This window comes from Antedon mediterranea, chromosome 10, assembly GCF_964355755.1.
Source record: "Antedon mediterranea chromosome 10, ecAntMedi1.1, whole genome shotgun sequence".
NCBI lineage: Eukaryota > Metazoa > Echinodermata > Crinoidea > Comatulida > Antedonidae > Antedon > Antedon mediterranea.
In genome coordinates this window covers 11,727,576-11,750,945 of record NC_092679.1, presented here as the reverse complement: position 1 = coordinate 11,750,945, position 23,370 = coordinate 11,727,576, and the positions used below count along the sequence as shown (strand labels likewise).

At 33.9% G+C, this 23,370-nt stretch overlaps 1 protein-coding gene and 1 non-coding gene across 2 annotated transcripts; one reads left to right on the top strand and one right to left on the bottom strand.

Moving 5' to 3' along the window:
* The first annotated feature begins 9,487 nt into the window (after positions 1–9,487).
* Positions 9,488–9,559, top strand: Trnad-auc (transfer RNA aspartic acid (anticodon AUC)). Its single transcript has one exon. It is a non-coding gene; the product is annotated as a tRNA-Asp (tRNA).
* Positions 9,560–16,266: 6,707 nt separating this feature from the next.
* On the bottom strand, positions 16,267–22,476 carry LOC140061225 (uncharacterized). The gene is made up of 8 exons (XM_072107734.1): positions 21,961–22,476; positions 21,280–21,825; positions 21,051–21,184; positions 18,373–18,517; positions 18,094–18,216; positions 17,787–17,922; positions 17,436–17,528; positions 16,267–16,700 (listed from the first exon to the last, which is right to left on the bottom strand). Exons 1-8 carry the CDS (start codon positions 21,997–21,999, stop codon positions 16,513–16,515), a joined length of 1,404 nt encoding a protein of 467 aa, XP_071963835.1. The 5' UTR covers positions 22,000–22,476; the 3' UTR covers positions 16,267–16,512.
* Between the last annotated feature and the right edge of the window lie 894 nt (positions 22,477–23,370).

Below are 23,370 nucleotides of genomic sequence, written 5' to 3'. Positions count from 1 at the left end.
TCCATCGATTATCTTAAATCTGAATTGTTTACACTCTCTTCTCCGCGTAAAAAGTAAACAGGTCAAAGGTCATTATAAGGATAAGCCAATTACAGTACTGTATTTCTATTACGCGCTAGCCATTACGTGGCGTATCCTTGACAACGGATTTCTGTTGTGTAAAAATCACGTCAGAGAAGCTTTTTACCTCCTCTAATTCCCGCTGAAGAAGCCAAAAATATTGAAAACCACTTGAAATACCCACTGAATATGGCTTATGAATATTTAAATTTTCAGACTCTACCATGTTTCTAAAGGTAGCTATACAAATATTTTCATAAACTGCACAGTTTTCTAACAGTGTTTCATGCACTTTATTTCATTTTTTTGCAACAAAATGAAATCAAGACAAAATAGGTACTCATTAAAATCACTTATTTAGCCCTTTTATAAACTTAATTCACACGAAATGAAACTTGATCTTGATTCTTAAATAGTTGTAGATTCCAAAAAGGGGAAAACCCTATTTTCACCAAGATAGTGATTTTTAACGTACATAGTACTTCTATAGGTCAATACACTGAATAAAGATCAGCGAGTTATGTTTCACTATGCCAGAGCAGGTCACACATATGCGCAACTTAAATTCTCTCAAAAATAAACCTTTACTATTAATACATTGTTGTAACCATATATAACCAAAACCAGTAGAAACAAGGCCAACAGCCATAAGTCGCGTGTTCTCAGAAAAAAATGAACTTTCAAAAAGTAATGTACATCAAAACAGTTAAAAAAGTACAGAAAAGCGATAAAACGCATAGTGATACCGGACCGACAGACAGACCGACAGACCGACCGACATAGTGAACTATTGAGTCGCGTCCACGCGACTAAAAAGTAAGTGTTTGACCTGTTGTGCCCAACAATTCTCATTACGGTTAACTTTTCTAAGTTGAAACTCATAACACTTAAAAATGAATCTGTCATGATCTAAAGTAATAATATGTAACCAAAATCTTATAACAACTGTAAGTGGTAATCTAACTAACTCAGAAGAAATAGCGGGATTTGGTGCATTTTTCCCAACTTGCAATAAATATGTGTTTTTTCAATGTTTGTGCTATTTAACATTCCCCAGATTTCGCTTCCATACGTTAAAATAGTAAGTATTTTCACATCAAAAATATGGTTCCATTAATTAATTGGAAGTAAAGATAATTTACGATAAATAAATGATTTTAAGCAGAATAAACTTTGATTTGCTTTTTGTTGATTATGTTGCATTGAGTTGTTCCATGCACCATTTGAACTGAAAATAACACCAAGATAATTATACGAATTAACAATTTTTAATTGAATATTTTTATACTTCCATTTCTCAATGTTCCTTAAATTGCGGCCATTTTTAAAAACCATAATTTTGGATTTTGTAGTGTTTACAGTAAGTTTCCAAGTATCACAATAAAGTTCAAGTTTATTTATTAATTTTTGGAGACCTTTCACCGTATCACTAACAAGCACTAAGTCATCTGCATAAAGAAGATGATTCATATGACAATATCCAATTTGAATGAAATCGTTTACCTGATTAAGTATACCACTCAAATCATTAATGTAAATATTAAAGAGTAAGGACGACAACGGAGAACCTTGTTGTACTCCAATCGAACAATTAAAAGATGGACTAAGTTTGTTGCCAATTTTAACATGAGCAGATAAGTTTTGGTATAAGGAATGTATTATGTTTAACATTCTGCCTGATACACCGATATGTTTCAGCTTATGTAGTAAAAGTGTATGATTTATAGAGTCAAAGGCACGTTTAAGATCAACAAAACAAACAACAATCCTACCCCGCTTTTTATCTAAGTATTTAGAGATGACGGTATCTAAAATGAATATATTATCTGTCGTTCTATATCCCTTACGAAAGCCTGCTTGTTCCTCATGAATTAACTTTTTGCTATTTGTAAATTGTGTTAACCTAGAATTTAGAATATGTAAATTAAGCTTGTTGCCCATTGTTTGGGAAATTTTCCAACTAAAAATATAGCGTTAAAAAGAATGTTTAAAATATCAAAAATAATGTTGGGGGCGTTTAGCAAGAATTCAAAATTCATTCCATCAATGCCGGGAGCTTTTCCACTATTTTGAGAATTAAATGCTCTATTTATTTCATCCAACGTTATGTCATGGTTTAAATTATCATTGTCCTCATTCTGTTGGCATTCTGTGATTTTTCGCAACTCAAAGCTAACAATAGACTCATCGTTTTTAAATAGGTTCTTAAAATGAATAAGTCATTTATTAATAGAAAGTTCACAAGATAATTTCTGTTTTGTCTTCAACTTCATCCAAAACGTTTTGCTATCCTTTGTATTGAGTGCATCGATAATTTGTTTGCGTATTTTTTTATGAAAGTTAATTTTTTTTTGCATTTTAACAGCGATTTATATTGCTTTTTTATCTGAATATAATTATTTAAAAAAGGTTGAGTGCGCATAATTCTAGATCTCTTTAATGATTCTTTAACCTGCATTTTAAGTTCCTTACAATCTTTATCAAACCATTCGTTTCGTTTTGTAGAAGTTGAAGATTTACTTGTTTGTGTATACTTAATTCCTTTACATACGTATTCAAAAATTTTACATAAATGTGAAACTGCCTCATCAATTTTATTTTGAGAGATAGCATTCATAAAATCATTATCAATAGTTTCAATGACATCATGTTCCCATCTGACTTTGGATGCATTAATTTAACTGTTGGACCATTTGAACGTACTCTGGGTAAACGTGTCATCTTCATTGACAATCAATTTAGTGTGTTCTTTGTCTTTGAATTGAATACTAAAGGCAATTGGCATATGATCAGATTCAACACGGTCATCAATCCTTAAATAAGATATTAGTTTAAAGTTGTTTGAGTTAGTAAGAAGGTAATCACATACACTTTTACCTAAAGAAAGACTACGTTTATATAATGCGAGCTAGACTTCGAGGTCGAGTCCGGTAGCCTAGCGGGCGGAAAAAATGTTCAGTGATTTATAAAGGTATGAAGTGTCTCTGTCTTCTGTTTATTGAAGCGATTTAGCGGTCGTGGGTAATGCGCTTCCACCACGGCAATAAAGACACTACTACTTTATGAAGATATGAACACTTTATTAAAGTATAAACGAATATAATTTCAACCGACTATATAACACGAACAAAACTAACTCAAGAGAAAAACAATGTCCCTCGATAAGGCGCATGGTGGCGCACTGTACAAACAATACTATACTATAGTGTAGTCGTCGTTAAGAGCAGACGTGTACTAAATCGCTCTCTCTAGCCTCACTACATTCAGCCTCACTACGCGGTGACAGTTCAAATTTCCCGCAGGACAGTTGTTGAGTTAGGGCACTCCTGTAGCCTAGCATTTACTTGCCGGTGTTTGTCTGCTGTACATGTACGTATTAATACACCATCATGGCCGGAAAGAATACAATGAAAGGTGGTAAAAAGGACAGCGGTAAGGAGTGTTGCGAACTGAACACTGATACAGCACCTATCATTGATGTGGAACCGCTTACTATTACTGTACAAAATGAAATTTCCAATATAATTAAAGGAAATACGAGTATTTTCAATGACCTAGCCGAGAAAATTGCGAGCATTGTTAAACACCAGCTGATTGAAAGCATTACACAAATTGTAACGGATGCAGCAATTGAAGCAATACGTTTCGAACTTGACGATACTAAAGATCGTCTCAGCAAAGTAGAACAACAGGTAGAGAACTTACAAAATGAGCTAGATGAAGCAGAACAATATTCAAGAAGGAACTGTTTGATTATTAAAGGAATAGAAGAGAAACAAGGTGAGATAACAGACAATATAGTTTTGGATTTGTTTAAGAAAAAGCTAAGCGTAGAAGTAGATAAAACATGCATAGACAGGAGTCATAGATTGGGGCCAAAAGTTAAGAAAAACGGAAGAGCAAGAGGAATAATAGTAAAGTTTAGTTCGTATAATGTTAGAAATGAAGTATATAGAGCAAAGAAAAAATTAAAGGGGAGCCATATCTACATTCATGAAAACCTTACGAGCAAAAGATCAAGTTTACTACGTACTGTAAAGCAAAACTATGCATCAGTGGTATCTGCAGTTTGGACACAAGATGGTCGCACACATACCATAATCACTGGCAGTAACGAGAAAGTTGTTTTATTCAGAACTTTCGATCTTAAACAATTACCTAAATGTAAAAGGTAATGTGTAAGAGAATTTTAAATGTCCTAAATTTGTATTGTATTTTATGTAGATAAGATGATTTTAGATTTTATTTGTAACGCATGTAATAAACCATTTAAACCAATTCAATTGTTAAACGAACATCGTACGGGAAGCCTTTTAGACAACGACGTAGACGACGCTGAATTACGTAACGACTCTATTGTTTATCCTGCTTTTGGCATACTATGCAAATTATGCGAGATTGATTGTACAAAGGGTTTTAAAATTGGTCATTTAAATGTCAGAAGTCTCTATAATAAGGTGGACCATGTTCGGAGTTTACTTTCGGAATGCCGTTTCCATGTTTTAGGAATTAGTGAAACCTGGCTAGATCAAAATATACATAATAGTGAACTTGCAATCCCAGGATACTTATTAGTTAGAACAGACAGAAATAGACACGGAGGTGGGGTGGCTATCTATGTAAACGAAAATGTTGATTTTGATGTCATTGACTTTGGTGAAAATACAATTGAATCGGTATGGATAAAAATTAAGCCGGTTAACACTAAACCGTTCGTTATAGGTAATGTTTATAGACCACCAAATTTGTGTACTGGATTTGTTGATATAATGCATGATCAAATATCTTTTATACTAGATAGTATAAGAGAGATTATTGTTGTTGGTGACTTAAATTGGAATATGTTTGATAAACAGCATTCTCGGAACATTAAAACCCTCCACCAAATTTTCCAATTAAACCAGTATATTAAAACTCCAACGCGCGTAACGGAAAACAGTAGTAGTTGTATTGATTTAATTTTTTCAAATAGGGATGACTTTATAAGCAAAACTGGAGTTGTACCAATTGGAATTAGCGATCACTCATTGATATATGCAATACGTAAAAAAATTAAAATAAAATTGCCCCCGCGTATTTTACATACGAGAACCTTCCGGAAATTTAACGAAGATTTGTTTATTTCTGATCTTGCATCTGCTCCGTGGAGTATTTGTGAGGCGTCCGAGGATGCTGACGAGGCTTGGGACATTTGGAAACACATTTTTACTGATATTTGTGATATTCATGCTCCTATGGTGACGGTCAGGAGGAAGGGAACTGATATTCCATGGCTTACAGACGAATTTGTTTCCCTTTCTCGTGACCGTGATTATTTAAAACAAAAAGCCGAAAAAACTAAGAACATAGATGATTGGAATTCTTACAAAAAGGCAAGAAATAAATTAAATAATTTGTCTAAATCACTAAAACGCGACTATATAAATAATAAATTAAAGGATAATGTTAATGACACTAAAACATTATGGAAAACCATGAAAGACTTTTTACCCAATAAAAAGAAACAAACTAAAACAACTCTCAATGTAAACGGTAATGAAATAAACAATCCAACTGATATTGCTAATCATTTTAATAAATATTTTTGTTCAATTTCTAATGAACTTGCATCCCATTTTAATGACAACCAAAATGATATTACCGTTGAATCGTTATCACAATTTCAACAACGTTTCAACTTTAAAGATATTAGTGGAAATGAAATTGAAGCTTTGTTGGAAAAGTTAGAAATTGGAAAAGCTACTGGAATTGATGGGATTTCCGCTAGGTTACTTAAAATTGCATCTTCACAAATTTCTCAAAGTCTTGCCTTTTTGTTTAACTGGTCATTAAGATCTGGTGTTATTCCAAGTGAATGGAAATGTGCTAAGGTTACTCCGCTTTATAAAGGAGGATGTAAACATGAACTTAACAACTACCGTCCAATATCTGTTATACCTATTGTTATGAAAGTTTTTGAAAGATGCATCCATAATCAAGTTTTGATAAATGAGTTTAATTTATTATGTAAAAATCAATCTGGTTTTAGGTCGTTACATTCAACTTCTACTACACTGATAGATGTATGCAATTATATATATAAAAATATTGATAATGGCTTGGTAACTGGAGCAATTTTTCTTGACCTAATTATTTAAAAAATCGCTAACAATTTGTTAATTTTAATGGAAAAAAATCTGAAATTTTAAATGTCAACTATGGGGTACCACAAGGCTCAATTCTTGGCCCTTTGTTGTTTATTTTATACATAAATGACTTACATGATAGTGTTGATGGGATTTGTAAAACAGTCCTCTATGCAGACGACACTGCGCTTTTTTATGCATGTAAATCAAATGAAGAGCTTACAACAGTTTTAACTGAACAGTTGGAAAATGTAAAACAATGGTTAGATAAACATAAATTAACTCTAAACATTGATAAAACCAAATACATGCTTTTTGGTACTCATGCACGTGTTAATAAAACAACAGATGAAACAGTAATTTTTGATAACATTCCGATTGAGAAAGTTGAGACGTTTAAATATTTGGGACTTACATTTGATGAACAACTCTCATGGAAAGTACATATTGATTCTATATGTGCAAAACTATCAAAAATTCTACATCTATTTTATAGATTGAAAAGTTTTACATCTCCTAAAATTATTAAAAGATTACACAATGCTCTATTTTTATCACATATTGACTATTGTTCAACAGTCTGGGGTACTGGTTCAAACGCCCATATTTTAAAATTGCAAAGGGTACAAAATAGAGCTGCACGATTAATACTAGGTGCTGATATTCGAACTCCTGTTAGACAAATGCATTATGATTTAGGTTGGCTAACAATTAAGACAAGAATTGAATATCATACAATTTGTACAATATTTAGATGTTTACAAGAATCTGTACCTTCATACTTATGTGATGTTTTGCAATGTATTAGTAGTGTACACAATATTCAAACCAGAAACTATGAAAATAATCTGTTGTATTTGCCCAGATGTAACCTCGAAATATACAAACGTAGTTTTGTTTATTATGGAAGTTCACTCTGGAATGGCCTACCTTATGAATTAAGAAAACAAAACAATTATAACCGTTTTAAATCACTTCTTAAGATTCATTGTTGCCGGTGGTCTAGGATGGTTCCAGTGAAATATATTTAAATATGGTATAAAAGTTATAATAATAATGAGAACATGCATTGAATTTTAGTTTTAGTTTAAGTTTTAGTTTAAGTTTTAGTTTAGTTTAAGTTTAAGTTTAGTTTAAGTTGTTTTCAAATTTTGTTTAAATGTGCCGTAGGGCCCCTCGGAAGAGCAGTTTATTTTATTACTGAGAGGGCTACCCTACTGAAAGAATACGAAATAAAAAAAAATAAACATTACAAAAAAGTATTACACTGAGAATTACAGAGTTATAAAACAATTTAAGTATAGTTTTGTCAATTTGTAGGTACTTCATTTTTCTTAAAAAAACACCGCGGCCCTCTATAGGAAGTTGGTAATATCCTAAATCAATCACAACGATAACACTTTTTTTTCTCTCTTTTGTGGCGTTAACCACTATTTTATTCATTTTATTCTCAAATGATCAATACAATGCTTTTACACTTCATCCAAATATATATTCCCTTGTTATTCTGATTTTCTTTTAATTTCTTTTATCTTTTATACGATTTTAATGAAACAGTTCGGTCAGTTATATATATATATATATAATTTGAAATGGAGATACAAAAATAAAAAGCGAAAAGCTAAATCAAAACGATAAAGTAAACAGCCAGAAAAGTTAGCAGAGCTTTCGGGCAACACTAGCCCTTCATCAGTGCAAGTGAAGGAATTTGGATAACATCATAGTATAAAGCTGGCAAGTGCTGCTTGGGTGGACAGGAATAAAAGAAATATAATAAAGGGAGCCAGGGTGGAGTCTGAATAAGAGTGCAAAACAAAGAAGGTAGCTTGGTAGAGATATAAACAATTTTGGAATGAGACTAAAAAACAGCTTAAATGGTGGTTAATATTGAAACTAAAATTTTGGTAGTCAATGGAATAATTTTACCGATCTGGGAGTATGTTCCTAATGTTAAGTCCAAAAGGTTTTGAGGTTTTAAGTAGTAATTCCCAGTGGTTTTCTTTGTCTTGGCGAGTTTTGTCGCTCCATTTGACATCGTGGTCTATTGCAATAACTCTGAAATTTGCAATCGAGTGACCAGCTGAATTAAAATGTTCGGCTACAGGTTGATCAAGCTTTAAAGTTTTGATAGCTGATCTATGTTGTGTCATTCTCATACGGAGAGTGTTTTTTGTTTCTCCGACGTACTGTTTGCCACAAATATTACAGTATATGAGATAAATGACGTTTTTGGTTAGACAATTAATTGATTGTCTTATCCGAAAAATGCGGCCAGTTTGGTTACTCTCAAATTTTTCAGTAGAATCAACCAATGAACAAGTTTTGCAAGGTGACTGCCCAAATTTTGGCTGTCATGAGAGTTAATTTCACTCTTAAATTTGGATCTGACTAATATATCACGAAGGTTGGGAGGTCTACGAAATGCAATAATGGGTGGTTCCGGAAAAACAGTCCTGAGACTGTGGACTGTAGAATGGGCATATGTTTTTCAATAATAGCCCGTAATGGAGGCAACCTAGGGTGGTAGGTTGTGACCAATGGCACTCTGGTCGAATTTTTTGGCTAACGTGGTTTGTACGTCAGTGTTTGACATCGAGGAATATTTTTTGCTTTCTTTATAGCAGTTTCGATGTATTCCTTCTTGTAATTTCTCTTCCGGAGATGTCCGGTTAGTTCTTCGGTACGATTCTGAAAATCTAAATCTGAAGAACAGATACGTCTGATAAGTAATGCTTGACTGTACGGTATGTTTTTAGTACAGTGTCGGGGGTGATAACTGCTAGGGAGCAGGTACATATTTTTATCCGTGGGTTTACGGAATAGGTCAGTTTTGAGTGTACCATTTTCTATGGTCACTATGGTGTCCAAAAAATCAACGCTACTAGTGGATTTGGTAGCTGTAAATTTGATATATATATATATATATATATATATATATATATAAATTTTATATATATATATATATATATAAATATATATATATAAAATTTATATATATATATATCAACTTTTTCTCATTCTCACAGATTTCCTCATCTTTATCGTTTCAAATTAATTAATTAAAATTTCAGTATATCACCATGCGGTTTAGAATTAATGTTCTTTGCCTCTTGTGTTTATATATATATAAAAGTATCTCTTCGGAGATCCCGCCTCGTGAATAAAAATACTGAAAAGATGAGGGCGTATCAATTTGATCTCTGTTGCGCGTGCGTACAACTGAGGACTAGTGCTGTTCCGCCGTACCACGCCGAGAATGTTAAAGAGTCGTTATCCAATCGAGTTCAAACAATACCATGAAAGCCCCAGTGGTCTAATGGTTAGGACATCTGCATATCAAGCAGGCGGTCCGAGTTCGAGTCTCGGTTGGGGCGACTTTTTCTCATTCTCAACGATTTCCTCATCTTTATCGTTTCAAATTAATTAATTAAAATTTCAGTATATCACCGGGCGGTTTAGAATTAATGTTCTTTGCCTCTTGTGTTTATATATATAAATATATATATATATATATATATATATATATAGGACTTAACATTAGGAACAAACTCCCAGATCGGTAAAATTATTCCATTGACTACCAAAATTTAAGTTTCAATATTAACCACCCTTTAAGCTGTTTTTTAGTTTCATTCCAAAATTGTTTATATCTCTACAAAGCTACCTTCTTTGTTTTCTACTTTTATTCAGACTCCACCCTGCCTCCTTTGTTGTATTTCTTTTATTCCTGTCCTCCCAGGCAGCACTTTCCAGCTCTTATACAATGACGTTATCCAAATGCCTTCACTTGCACTGATGAAGGGCTAGTGTTGCCCGAACGCTCTGCTAACTTTTCTGGCTGTTTTACTTATCGTTTTGATCTAGCCTTCCGCTTTTTTTGTATCTCCATTGAGATCCAGCCACTGATACCCACAGCATTGTAATTTTTTTAAGTAATTTGCCTTTGGATTTATATATATATATATATATATATATATATATATCCAATCTGCAGACAGTTCTGTTTCGATCTTATTAGATCTCGTCAGTGCAGCTCAGGTTTCGAAATGAAATGTACCGCAGAACTGGCACAATATATAAGCTGAACCAGGTATGCGTATGGTACGCTGATTATGAACACAATGCGTGCACAAACTCAACGAGCTTATATATATATATAAATCATTGACGCCGTGAGGTAATTTCCCGATTGATCGTAATCAAAACAGTACTGGGTTTGGTCTACTAGCGTTCCTGCTCCCAACCAGTACATCCATTAGTTTCAGTTCGACGCTATTGTTCCATATTTCTATCTTAGGAAGATATTATAAAGAGTTTTTTAACAAAATTCATGATTTCAACAGTAGATTTTCAACTCAATTTCAATTCTTCGCGGTCAAAGTAATTTCCCGGTTCACCTTGCAACAACCTGGTTTCAGCTATTTTCTCTCTTTTATACACAAGGGAGCAGTTAAAATAATAGATTTGACCCTAAAGGTGTCTGGAAACAGGCACTTTCCATCAATCAATACAGTGTCCCTTTGGAAGAAGGAAGAAAAAACAGATAGTAGGACTGGAGCTTAAGTTGGCCGTTAGTCATAGCCATTTAAATTTTTGTTTATTTTAGGAACGGACCGCGCGTGTGTTAAGGTACAGTAGTTAAAAAATAAAAATTATACTGCAAATTAATAAAGATCAAATTAAATATACGCCATAAAAAATCGGAATATATTATGGGAAATAGTATTAAAAATTACATAGGGAGATTTGATGATATTGATAAGACATTTTGTTTAAAATCGAGTGAATTCCCGATAGCTGAGTTTTATTGAGTAAGCTGGCAGGAATAATTGTAGGCTATCTGTGTCCCGTTAGGACCGAGATTTCTGCCCATGTTGCAAGCCGTAATGTATTCTTTCTTGGGCCCACTCTGCAACTAGTTTCAAAAGATGTTTAAATTAAATAATGTATTAATAATTATTAGGATGGTATTTGTTTGAATAAACGCCTCTCCAATAAAACATCACTTTGAATAATAATTCCCCCCCCCCCCCAACCCAACTATCTAATAAACGTCCATCCACATTTATAATAACACAAATATACTATTTATCACTGTTATCTACAATTCACCAAGCATTTGTTATTCTTTTTACCACTTCCATACTATTAGAGGATTTCATTTGATTATAAATGTTACCATATTATTAAAACTAAAAAAATTAACATATATCCCTCGAATAAGCACCTCCCTCAAATGAACTCTGCCTCCCCAAAGGGCCCTACCAAACACTATACTTTAAATGTTATTAATCATCTAAAACACTGTGAAACAGAGTAGTTTAGTTTTACGAATGTCAAGCATTTTCATTAATGGTAACCGACAGAAAACGTACAAGGAGAACATTTTTATCATTTCGAGAACCATCGTCTACACTTCCTAGAGGGAGAGCGAGTGAAGCGAGCTCACCTTCTAGTTATTATAATATTAATAAAAAGATAGTTGTTGGTATAAATTAAAAAAATATAGATGTAAGAGGAAGAAAAGCAAAGAGATTATGGAGTGGCTGTACCAGAATATACAACACTAAGTATTGTAAAGTTAATATACTAAACAATTTTAGGCGATCTTGTCAAAGGTCAAGCGCCTTCAGCCTGCCACGTTTCGATATTCAATATTGAACTTGACTTCAGATCAGGTAGGCTTACTTCATTAAGGCTTCTATGAATGGATGTACCGGTTGGGAGCAGGCACGCTAGTAAACCAAACCAAGTACCATTTTGATTACGATTAATCGGGGAAATTACCCACGGCGTCAATGTTTAAGCATTCAGTTTACAACAGTTTACAATGCAATGACAACTTCAACCGAGAGACCTGAAAGGAAATATTGTTATATTGATCTTTAACCCAGACCTTCTATCTCGATAACTACTGGTCATAGAGACATGTATTTGGTCTTAAATTCTTCGGAACATATGTAAAAAATTCTAATGAAACATTTTATAAATATGTGGCCAGAAATGGCTTCATTGACCTTTGACCCTGACCTTCTATCTCAATAACTACTGGTCATAGAGACATGTATTTGGTCTTAAATTGTTGCGGACATATGTTTGTATTCATTCTAATGAACAATCTTAGCAAATTGTGGCCAGAAATGGCTGAATTGACCTTTGCTGCAGGCCTTTTTGGACAAAATGTTGTATTAGAGTAAATATATTTTACAGATATTGCCTGCTTAGAGGTAGAATATAAGGTTTAACATCCTCGAGGGAATGATATTTTGCTCAAGGGAATTTATCCTTCCGAGCGCTAGCTGAAGATAATTCTCGATGGAGCATAATATCATTCCCGAGTGGTTGTCGTGTCAATATCATCGTTGTTGTGAATTATTTGACACTAAAATGAAACCTGTAACACCAGCCATTACGAAAATATAAGTTATTTGAATATTGTGGCCGCCATCTTTTAAGGGTCAATAAAAGACCCGCCACGGGGTTACAGATTTGGCAACAACGTTTTTCTGGTTTTTTTGACCTACTAAAGATATTTAGACAAGTTGCCAACTTTCATCACATATTGCACACGGAATATCTCTTTGCATTTAGAGAGATTATAGGGTTAGTTAGCTTATGTTAATATTTAGGAGTTAGGTGCTCTGGGTGTGTTACCGTCAGCAGACATGGGGTACAGCAGTGTATTTTATTGTCGTTAGGCGTGATACGGCTACGTATGTACTGAACAACAACACCTGTCCTGTTTGTATGCTTCTTTTTGCAGGTAACATCCACATTCATTTTTTGTATGCAACACATCTTATACCACCTTTATTGGTGCAAACGCGACAATACAGCTCACTATTTCGGTCGGTTGGATGATCGTTTGGTCGGTCGGTCGGTAAACACTAACTCAAATTTGAGCAAGCGACTGCAGCCATGTATATGACATGTTAAAATCCGGTCTATCATTTTTGTCTGGCCTACGTCACCTTTATTCAAATTCACATTAGACATTTTTAACAGTGATGATTCAGATTTTAATTATTATTTTTTTTAATTTAGCCTATTTAAAATAACGAATTATATCAATAATTATACACTAATTCTATGCATAAAAACAATTTAAAAAAAAATACATTTTACAAAAGGTTATGTTACAAAACAGTGACAACAGTTTGTACACCAACACGTTTCACTATTATGCATATACCATGTACAATTTCGTGTATGCAAATGGCGATGGGCTTTGGTTATGAACGTGAAGGAATGAGGCATCTTTTAAAAAGGATTAGCAAAACCTGAATGGCACTAGTTCAATAAAGGATCGGTGCATCATGATAGAGTGAATAGCAGCATGAGTGAGTATTTCATTAGCTTTAGAGTTTATGTAGGGAATTTAAGGTTGAAGTAAGATAGAGCTAATCTGGCAAAGCGCGCATCATTTTTTTAAGCATTCAATAGGTAGAAACCATTGTATTCGTTCGATAATGCTTTAGAAAAAAAATTAATGAAAAGCTTATCTTCAATACCGCAAGGAGACAGCCCGCGCGTTTATTGTGTAAGCATTTATGACGATTGGAAACAGCAATCCTGTGCAATAAACCATCTCTTTGTCGACGATAATCTAATCTGGCAAAGCGCGCATCATTTTGTTTAAGCATTCAACAGGTAGTAGACGGGTATAATACATAACTAATAAATAACTAAATAAGCCGTTTAAACAATAGCATTCGTTTGATGTATATTCATCTTCAATACCCCAATGACATACGCGTTTATTGTTAAAGCATTCAACAGGTAGAGACATAGAATTCGTTCCATAATTCTTTAGAACAAAAAATAATTTAGCTTTACTTCGACGCCAATGACAGCGCGCGTCAATGTTTAAGCATTCAGTTTACAACAGTTTCAACTGAATGGAAATATTGTTATTGATCTTTGACCCAGACCTTCTATCTCGATAACTACTGGTCATAGAGACATGTATTTGGTCTTAAATTCTTCAGAACATATGTTAAAATTAATTATAATGAAACATTTTATCAATATGAGGCCAACAATGGCTTTATTGACTTTTGACCCTGACCTTCTATCTCGATAACTACTGGGCATAGAGACATGTAGGCCTATTTGGTCTGAAATTGTTGCAAATTGTTTATATTCATTCTAATGTAAAATCTTAGCAAATTATGGCCAGAAATGGCTGAATTGACCTTTGACCTCGGCTTTATTGTATCTCATATATATTGATCACAGAAAGATAACATTTGATTTAATTTGGGCGGAACATATATATTTTTATTTTCATTATAACAAACATTTTGTCCGATAGTTACTAGAATTATAGCTTGTTAGACCGGTATTTTTTCAGACTCGTGTTCATACCAGTATTGTCTATCTACAAAATTGCATTGTGAACATACTTTTAGATACTTTTCGTCAATCATCAGACTCTTTCAATCCCCATATTAAAACAAAACCAACTGTGTTAAGAAATAGAATTACGGAATTATGTCAGAAATCACATCCTCACTACAAGTGAAAACAAATTACGTCGGTTTTATGCACTTTTTGACACAACATGTTTGTAATAATGAATATAAAAATATATATTCTAACCATTTTAAGTCAAATGTTATTTTTCTGTGACCACTATATATTGAGATACAAGAAATCCGAGGTCAAAGGTAAATGCAGTCATTTCTGACCACATATTGATCAAATGTTTTATTAGAATGAATATAATGTTCTGAACAATTTAAGACCAAATACATATCTCTATGGCCAGTAGTTATCGAGATAGAAGGTCAAGGTCAATAAAATATTTCCGTTCACTTTTGGACAAAAAAGTTCACTAGATCAAATATTAATATATATGACCTGAACAATTTGCATTACAGTAATAGTTTATAAGAGGAAAAGGTCAAAACTCAAAATGTCAGAAATGGTAGCTGCAGCCCTTTTTGGACAAAATGTTGTATTAGAGTGAATATTATGCAGATATTGCCTGCATAGAGGTAAAATATAAGGTTTGACAGCCTCGAGGGAATGGTATTTTGCTTCCGAAGCGCTAGCTGAGGATAATTCTCGAGAGCAATATCATTCCCGAGTGGTTGTCGTGTCAATATCATCGTACTCGAGGAAATAATACGATTTACGATCCTCGCAGCAGTAGTAAAGTGATACAGTTTCAACTAATCACGTCCACGTATTTACATAGGCTATGTAATAATAGATATATGTTGTGAATTATTTGACACTAAAATGAAACCTGTAACACCAGCCATTAAGAAAGTATAAGTTATTTGAATATGTTGGCCGCCACCTTGTAAAGGTCCATAAAAGACCCGCCACGGGGTTACAGATTTGGCAACAACGTTTTTATCTTTGAACCTGACTATACTTGATTTATTTTATTATTTAAAATGATTAAATTTTAAAAGATGTAAAATTGTTAAATCTCTATAATGTTATTGTTGCATATTTGAATGTATTATTATAGTTTATTATGTTTAGATTTAACTTGTTAGTGGCGGTTTCATCGCCATGTTGGTCATCATGTTGGTTGTCAACTGAATAAAATAAAAAAACTATACTATCATTTTTCTAGAATATATTTTTGACAAAAAAAAATGTGCATTTATGCCATTGCTCACATTTGATTGCAGTATTTGGAATGTATGTTGATACGATATATAAGGTGTTGTGCTTGTAATATTAATGTGTTGGTGTTGATATGGCACAACATACAAGTACTAACTTACAGTAAGTAGGCCTACTACCCTAAAAACATTCCTGTTTTATCCATAATTATAGAAACTGCAAATTTTATGATATACATTTTTTTTCTTCAAAAAATGAGAATTTGAATTTGTTTTGTTTAGAGGGCTATTTTAAAAAGAAATAACTACAGGTGTTAAAATAACTGTTTTTTACTTTTCTGCATAGATCACTTGATGACACTAAGGTAAGAAACCACAAGATCAGTCAATTCCATATTTTGTTTATTCATTCATTTTCCGAACATTTATATTCATCTGATTGATTAAAGTAATACCTTCAACGGTGTACAATATATAATTATACATCATTTCTCGGTGAGAATCGAACTAGAAGAAACTTTCCTATATTCTTAGTAATTTCAGTATTTATCACTGGTGTGAGCGGTTAGAGCCAATCGAACATACCAACCATGAAAGCCCAGAAAAGAATTTTAATTTTATTTTAGCTCTCACATATCTCATCATTTTCAACGTTTCTAAAATGTATTATTATGTATAATATCTAAATTAATTATTATATTACCATTTAAAACATCGTTTTGACATGAAGTGTTACACATTTGTTATTTCACTTTAAAAACAAATACTTCTGCTACATCCTCGGTTAGATATTTATCTCTCTGTTCTCTAACAACTAACTCCCATTTGCATTCGTCGACACGTTTCTGGAAGGCACCCTCAAGTTTCCCTTCGTTGTAAGCTGGTTCTTGCGATAGCCATCGTTGGCACAACACAATGAACACAATTCCACCTAATGAAGCAAACGAAAATATTCAGATAATTTATTTTTAAAATGGAATAGAGCTTCAACATGAAAACCCTTACTATGTACTTTGAGAAAAGGGGTATCTACAAAAAGCTACTTTTGAGTAATTGACCAAAACGGGTTTTTGTTTTTCCTTATAAAAGTTCATGTAGTATTTTATTTTCAAATTAATATATTTCAAAAGTACATTATTGAAAAATATCGGACACAATTTTCAATTATTATTTTTTTATTTTGGGGGTGTCAATTTTTCTTTTCTCAAATTATTTATACTTAAAAATGGCGGGAAATACTTCGAAAACAGGGCATTTTTGCAGTTATTTTGTTTGTTTAGTAACTTTAGTTGAAATAAATTATAAATGTAATTTAGATGACGAAGAACATGGCTGAATATGGCTGACTAAATATACGGATTGCAGGTTCAGATAAGTTACATTATGTTAATATGCTATTGATTTCAATAATTATGAGTCTACATCGTGAGCATACTGACATAAAACACACAGTCGTTGAAGGGAAACCACATGAAGTAGGGTGCATAACGCGATGGAATTTCTATTTAGGTGACGTAGTCATCATAATGTGTCAGTCGCTCAAATATCTATTAAATGCTCCAAATTTTCCAAAATCTAAGGTCTAATAAAATGCTAGTTATATATATTCAGATAAAGTCTAACAAATTTACTTAATCAACTGGTGAACACATCATTTTATCGGTACCTGGTTTAACAATACGGCACCAATCTTCAACACAATCTGGTTCTAAATGCCCAGGAACAAAACAACCACAACACACCAAACCATCATATGTATCTAGAATTCGGGAAAAGAAAGTTATTGTCGACTTTTAAATTCTGACACATTTTTGTCAGCAACTCCAACTACCAAAACCATCTTCATCATTTTTGTCTTAGCATTAAGTTTGGAGTGTAACATTTTGAGGTTTTCTCGGGGAGTGATTACAATCAAGAAGCGAGTCTCACAACTAAATCCATATAATAGCAAATGTTGGTAGACCGACCTAAACGACTAAACAAAGTCTGATTATCCCTCCGTTACTAACTGTCATACCTGTTTCTATGCTAAGTTTCCCTGTAGTAATGAATTCTTCAATAAATTTAGTATATGCTTGTCTGGATTTTGCCTTCTCCAGTGCCACGCTGGATGCATCGAGTGCGTGGAAGTCTGTGTACCCCAACTCCTTAATCTAGTCAACAAAGAAAAGAAATTGAACGATAGATTATATTAATCTAACTTCAAGTAACTGTAAAGTGAGTTGTGAACCCGTTTTTGTTTTAAAAGAAAAGGTTTTGTAATTTTCTGTAAAATTTCTAATAGTATGTTTAGGACTACATCTAAGAAGAGTAAAAAAACGTACATGTACACCTAAAAGTCCAGTACCGGCTCCACAATCCAAATATTTGCCGCTAGTATCTTTAAAATACCTCTTCATATATTCGACAGCTATTTCTGGTCCGGTAAAACCATATGACCTCATATCCTTAAAAGGAAAAAGTATAATATAAATGTATTATGCTTCCGAGACTAACTCAAGAAAGTAATTCTGTCAGGTTATCTATATACAGACTTAAAATCTGTCTCTCGCGCGTTCAACAAACGCTAATAAATTGTGCCCATTATGTTCACAATATTATACCTCGTCATACGTATTTGCCCATGCATCGTAGTGGGCAATCTTTTCAGCAACACTGAATCCTCCAGATATTGCCTTTTTGAAGCGGGATGGTCTATCGTCTGTGTTGGTATCTTCATGACCGTACGGTGCAGGCTCAGTCGTCATCCTAAACATCAATATAATTACGAAATACAGTAAATCCAAATTGCAAAAAAACAATTTAATTACAAATGATTTTAGAAAGTGAAATCACGTTGCAAAAAGTCAATTAATTCTGAAAATGAACTAAATCTGTGACTAAATCACATTTACCTCGACTAATTGCGACCGATTTGACTGATTTTCGTCCACAGAAGACAAGCTAAACGACCAATAGATCCTTTACGACTAATATTTGAAATCATACTACAAACAATATATCCCTCTTCAAAATTGCCATGAATATGAATACCAATCATTTTTTATTCCGGGAACTAAATCCAGCATTTTACTACCTATCCCCATGACTAAGTTTGGAGGGACGGGTGGGTGATTCTGAAATAAGCTTGTAATTCATGGCTTTAAATATTTGTTATAAAGTTGGCATATAGTTGTCTAGAACGTAAATGTCCGAATCAACATATTTAAGTAGGATGATCAACACGACGGACCTCAACAAAGCTTTGATCGTCAACATACTTAAATTTGAATAATTAGGCATTGTCAGAAGCATCATTAATTAAGTAAGTTGCAACCAGTGTTTGGCTTGTCAGCGCCTTTATAAAGAGTATCCGACATCTCGAACAGGCAGTTGTTGATTATCCTTTTGATTCTTCTGATTATTCCAAATTGATGGCGATCAATTCGAAATATCGCTAGAGACCCATTTACAAACAAAATAATAAGACAGAATGTGTTATCATTAATAGTGGTTCGACGTTAGAAAGTTTCGAAATGGAATATGGAATTAGACAGGGTTTCCCATTGTCGGCGCTACTCTTTATACCTGTTGTGGAAGTCATGACTTGCAATATAAGAAATGATACAGGTTATAAAGGTATATCTTTACCTAATATTAATATACGGATGACACTGTGCTCTTTGTAGGAAACGAAGAAAGCATAGAGATTGGTTTAAATATTGTTACTAATTTGTGTAAGGTGTCTGGTATGACTTTGAATAAAAAGAAAACAAACGCCATTTGGATTGGAAAAAATGTTAAAATTAAGAGACCATGTAGTTTAAATTAGGTTGATGAAACAATTCAGATTCTGGATATTATATAAGATACTAGAGTTAGTACCCGTCTTCGACGGGTGTAAGCCCCGCTGATTTGAACCGCACCGAGAAAACTTGTCAAACGTATGTAAAATAATATGCAACAGCAGTAGTTCGTTTAAGGAACTCCTTCTAGAGTGTGACTGTAAATATAAGAAATTATTTATACTATTTATATTTATATATTGCGGTTTACGTTATCATCAATTCAATTCAAATTCTTTATTCATCCCGCGTGGGGCAATTTCAACAAGGACTGAAATAATAAATAAATAAAGTACATAGTAATAATAACGTAACATCTTAAATCTACAAGATCCATATTTATCCTCTACATAATTCATAATACTATGACCCCTGAAAAATTGTCACTGGGAGGAATAATACCAGAACCATCCTTGGTTACATAAACTAAATCGTTTTTTCCTACACAGGAAGTAGAAGTTCGAACTCCTGAAATAGGGCATGTTCTGGTGTTTTTAATATATAATTTACATTTAGTTAAACTAACTGAGCTCAATAAGCCAGTCTGTAAAAACCCATGGATAAAATTTAAAATTATTTTAATCCCTTGAAGACGTTGCCTGTATCCCATACGGGTAATTTACTGTCCCAGGACGCGAGACTTTTAGGGGTCACTAAATTGCATTTTTTTATTCAAAATATCTTTAAATGGTACACACACTATAGCAGGGTTGCTAACTTCCATTTTTTATGAAGATTGTGCATTTTGTGACAAAAGCACCAAATTTGGCACAAACCTTCTTTAGGGTATATCTAACAATCCTAGAAGGGGTGCCCAAAAATCGGAACAATTTAACGACGTCATTTGGACCACGCCCTTTTTTTAGTATTACGTAATTAGGAGAAAACTTAAATTTCGTATATACATACCAAGTTTGGTATCAAATTAAAACTCATGACATGTACATTGCAATGCACACATAAAAAATATATGATTTCTCTTCAGACGGAATATATAGGTCAAATAATGTAATTTTCTGTCATATTGAAGGGGATTTCAATCAAAACGCGCCAATATTGTGCTATGTTATGAACATTGTAGTTATAAGAACATCAACATTTATTTTTGTAATAGAACTACTAATATATATTTATCCTGTACCAGTTACCGTACTTTCCTTTAACATAATATTAGGAACCACTGAAAAAAAGTATATAAAACATATATATATAAGTAAACAGACAAAAGACCATTTGACTGACAATTATGGCGTTAGCATCCATAACAATACATGGAGGTGATTATCAACTTTACTTTATGAAATTATTTATCTGGAATCAAACACTTATAATGGTACAGAGTTGCTAGATGACAAACAAGTTCCACGGCATGGGTAACAAAGACCAGTGCAAGAAAGACCTGCTGAACGGCACTTGCAGTTCCCTGCAGCGACACTTTAGCAATTCCCTACACATGCCTTGGATGCTTCAGGTAGTATGGTCCAGACTGGTGTCCATGTACTGGTGATGGAGCATTCTGCTGTGGCTGTAGACTGGTGGTCCAATTGCTTGCTTGGTATATGGATCTGTTGGAATGCTGTAAAAGTGCATCCTGCAATAAACAATTTAAAGATTGGTGTTACCTTTTAATGAAAGAAAAAAAATGAACCTGATAATAAATTATTAAACCACAATTGCTCCCCTTACCTGTGTAGGAGGAATGTTGTCCATTGTCCGTGCCTTTCTTAAAAAAAGATCTTGTCTTAGCTTTGTAACACTTCTTAAAGTCTTGTAGTATAGATGACATGTAAACTCCTCTAGCAACTGGAATTGAGATGAGTTGACTCCTAGAGATTTGAAAAGGTGATGTGCCATGAAAAGAAAGGCTTCTGTGACTGCTGGAAATGAGTTCCACGTCTCCCATGCGGAGTGTTTTGCTTTTCCGAAGAACTGGGAAGTAAATGCATGGAAAACTGGCAGCTCTCTTGACTTATCCTCTCTTAGGTTATGGCAGATGGTATTTATATTAAAATATTGGAAGTGCTTACCCATGCCAAATGCGACCCAGATACACGTACCAGGATAACAGGCTATTAGATTGCAGAAAATACCAACCAGGATAACAATGACATCAGTATCAACTGTACGCACCAAAATAACCCTGCTACCTTTTAATGCACATCCTGGAGTCGGTCTCTTCATGGTTGCAGATTGACATAGGCTGAGTAGATGTCCGGGATACATCAGACTCGCCTACAGGACATATATCAAGAATTACATACTAATCTAATATGCCTTTTAAATTAATTATTGGTACGAAACTGTATAAGTAAATTAATCGTTTGGTTACAAACAAAATAAATTAGTATGTATCATAATAAAACTTACCTGATGTAATGTAAACTTCTTTGCAGTCAGAGTAATCATGGGTAGACACCTTCGTAGTTAAAAAGTTAAATAACTCCTCTTTATTTACTGGATCTTTCAGAAAGTCTGAAAAATTCCATGGAATCTTTGTTTGTCCCCCAACTTTCCTCCTGACCCCTTTTCCTCTTTTTTTCTCTTGTAGACTGCTTAAGACTATCTGTTCTGTAAGTGTCCCACACTATATCAATTCTGTTACTATTCTGCAGCTGCTGTCTGGTCCACGGTAGAAAGACCTGTCATACAAATGATACAAGAATAACGATCCGCATATAGAAGTGACCAATTATGTGGTGGTTAAACAATAGATACAATCCTGAATGCAAAGAAATGTACTCACCTTATCACCGTAGTCATAACATGTAAATGCATGGTTGCTGGAAAGAGCATGGACAATAGCAGCTCCGTCAAACACCTTTACGTCAAAATATGTAGGAGTTTCAGGCTGGCCTTCAGTCTCCAAATGCTGTAGCAACTCAGACTTCTTAGTTGGTAGTCGAAGCTTTCCATTTACTGCCAAAGAGGGTGGCCATGGCTGGTTTTAATGCATGAAGAAGTCTTCCAAATCTCCATCACGAGATTGACTTGCAATATACAGTCGACTGAATAGGCTGCAGTCACTTTTTAAACTCTTAACTTGTTGCTTTGTTTTGGACACTGATTTTTACCGTGGTGTGTTGAACAACGGCAGCTTATTGTGTTTGATGGCTTGTTGAATTGCAACACTTCTGTCGAGAATAACTTCCTTGAAATATTTTTGGTACTGGGTAGTACCTACATCCTGAATTGTACGAACTGTCACTACTGGACTTTCATTGTCACAATCTCGAGCATCCAAGACCAGAAGTTCTGAACAATTATCGAGGAATGGGTTGCCTGCATTTGAAATTGTTTTGTGTAGCCTGTTGACCTGAACTTTATATGTTTCTTGGGTAGAGAGTCCTTGTTCTCGTTGCTGAAAGTCATTCGGATGATAAACCATGAACTGACTCTCGAACTCTGTAATCAGTCTCGCTTGTTCTGGCTCCGCCACCATCCACCTCTTAAACGCTGTTGGATTTTCTGTAAGTCCGACTGCACCCCCAGTTCCTTTTACTAATTCATTGTTCTGCTCATGAGATTGGTCAATGGGCATACAGGAGAACTTTCTTGTTGTTTTTTAAATAACCCAGAACTTCTTAAAATCTTCTTTGATGTTTACAGGTAGTGTATTCATGTCCCTAATGTGGATGGGAATTGCCTTTTTGCTCAGGGAACTGCAAGTGCCGTTCAGCAGGTCTTTCTTGCACTGGTCTTTGTTACCCATGCCGTGGAACTTGTTCGTCATCTAGCAACTCTGTACCATTATAAGTGTTTGTTTCCAGATAAATAATT

Bases quoted from the DNA above. Each gene is read 5' to 3' on its own strand.
- LOC140061225 (XM_072107734.1), bottom strand. From the start codon at position 21,999: ATGATTACTCTGACTGCAAAGAAGTTTACATTACATCAG. The intron at 21,185-21,279 runs GTAAGGGGAGCA...TGTTTATTGCAG, and splicing joins ACAACATTCCTCCTACACAG to GATGCACTTTTACAGCATTC. The intron at 17,529-17,786 runs GTATGACAGTTA...CCCGAATTCTAG, and splicing joins GAAACTTAGCATAGAAACAG to ATACATATGATGGTTTGGTG.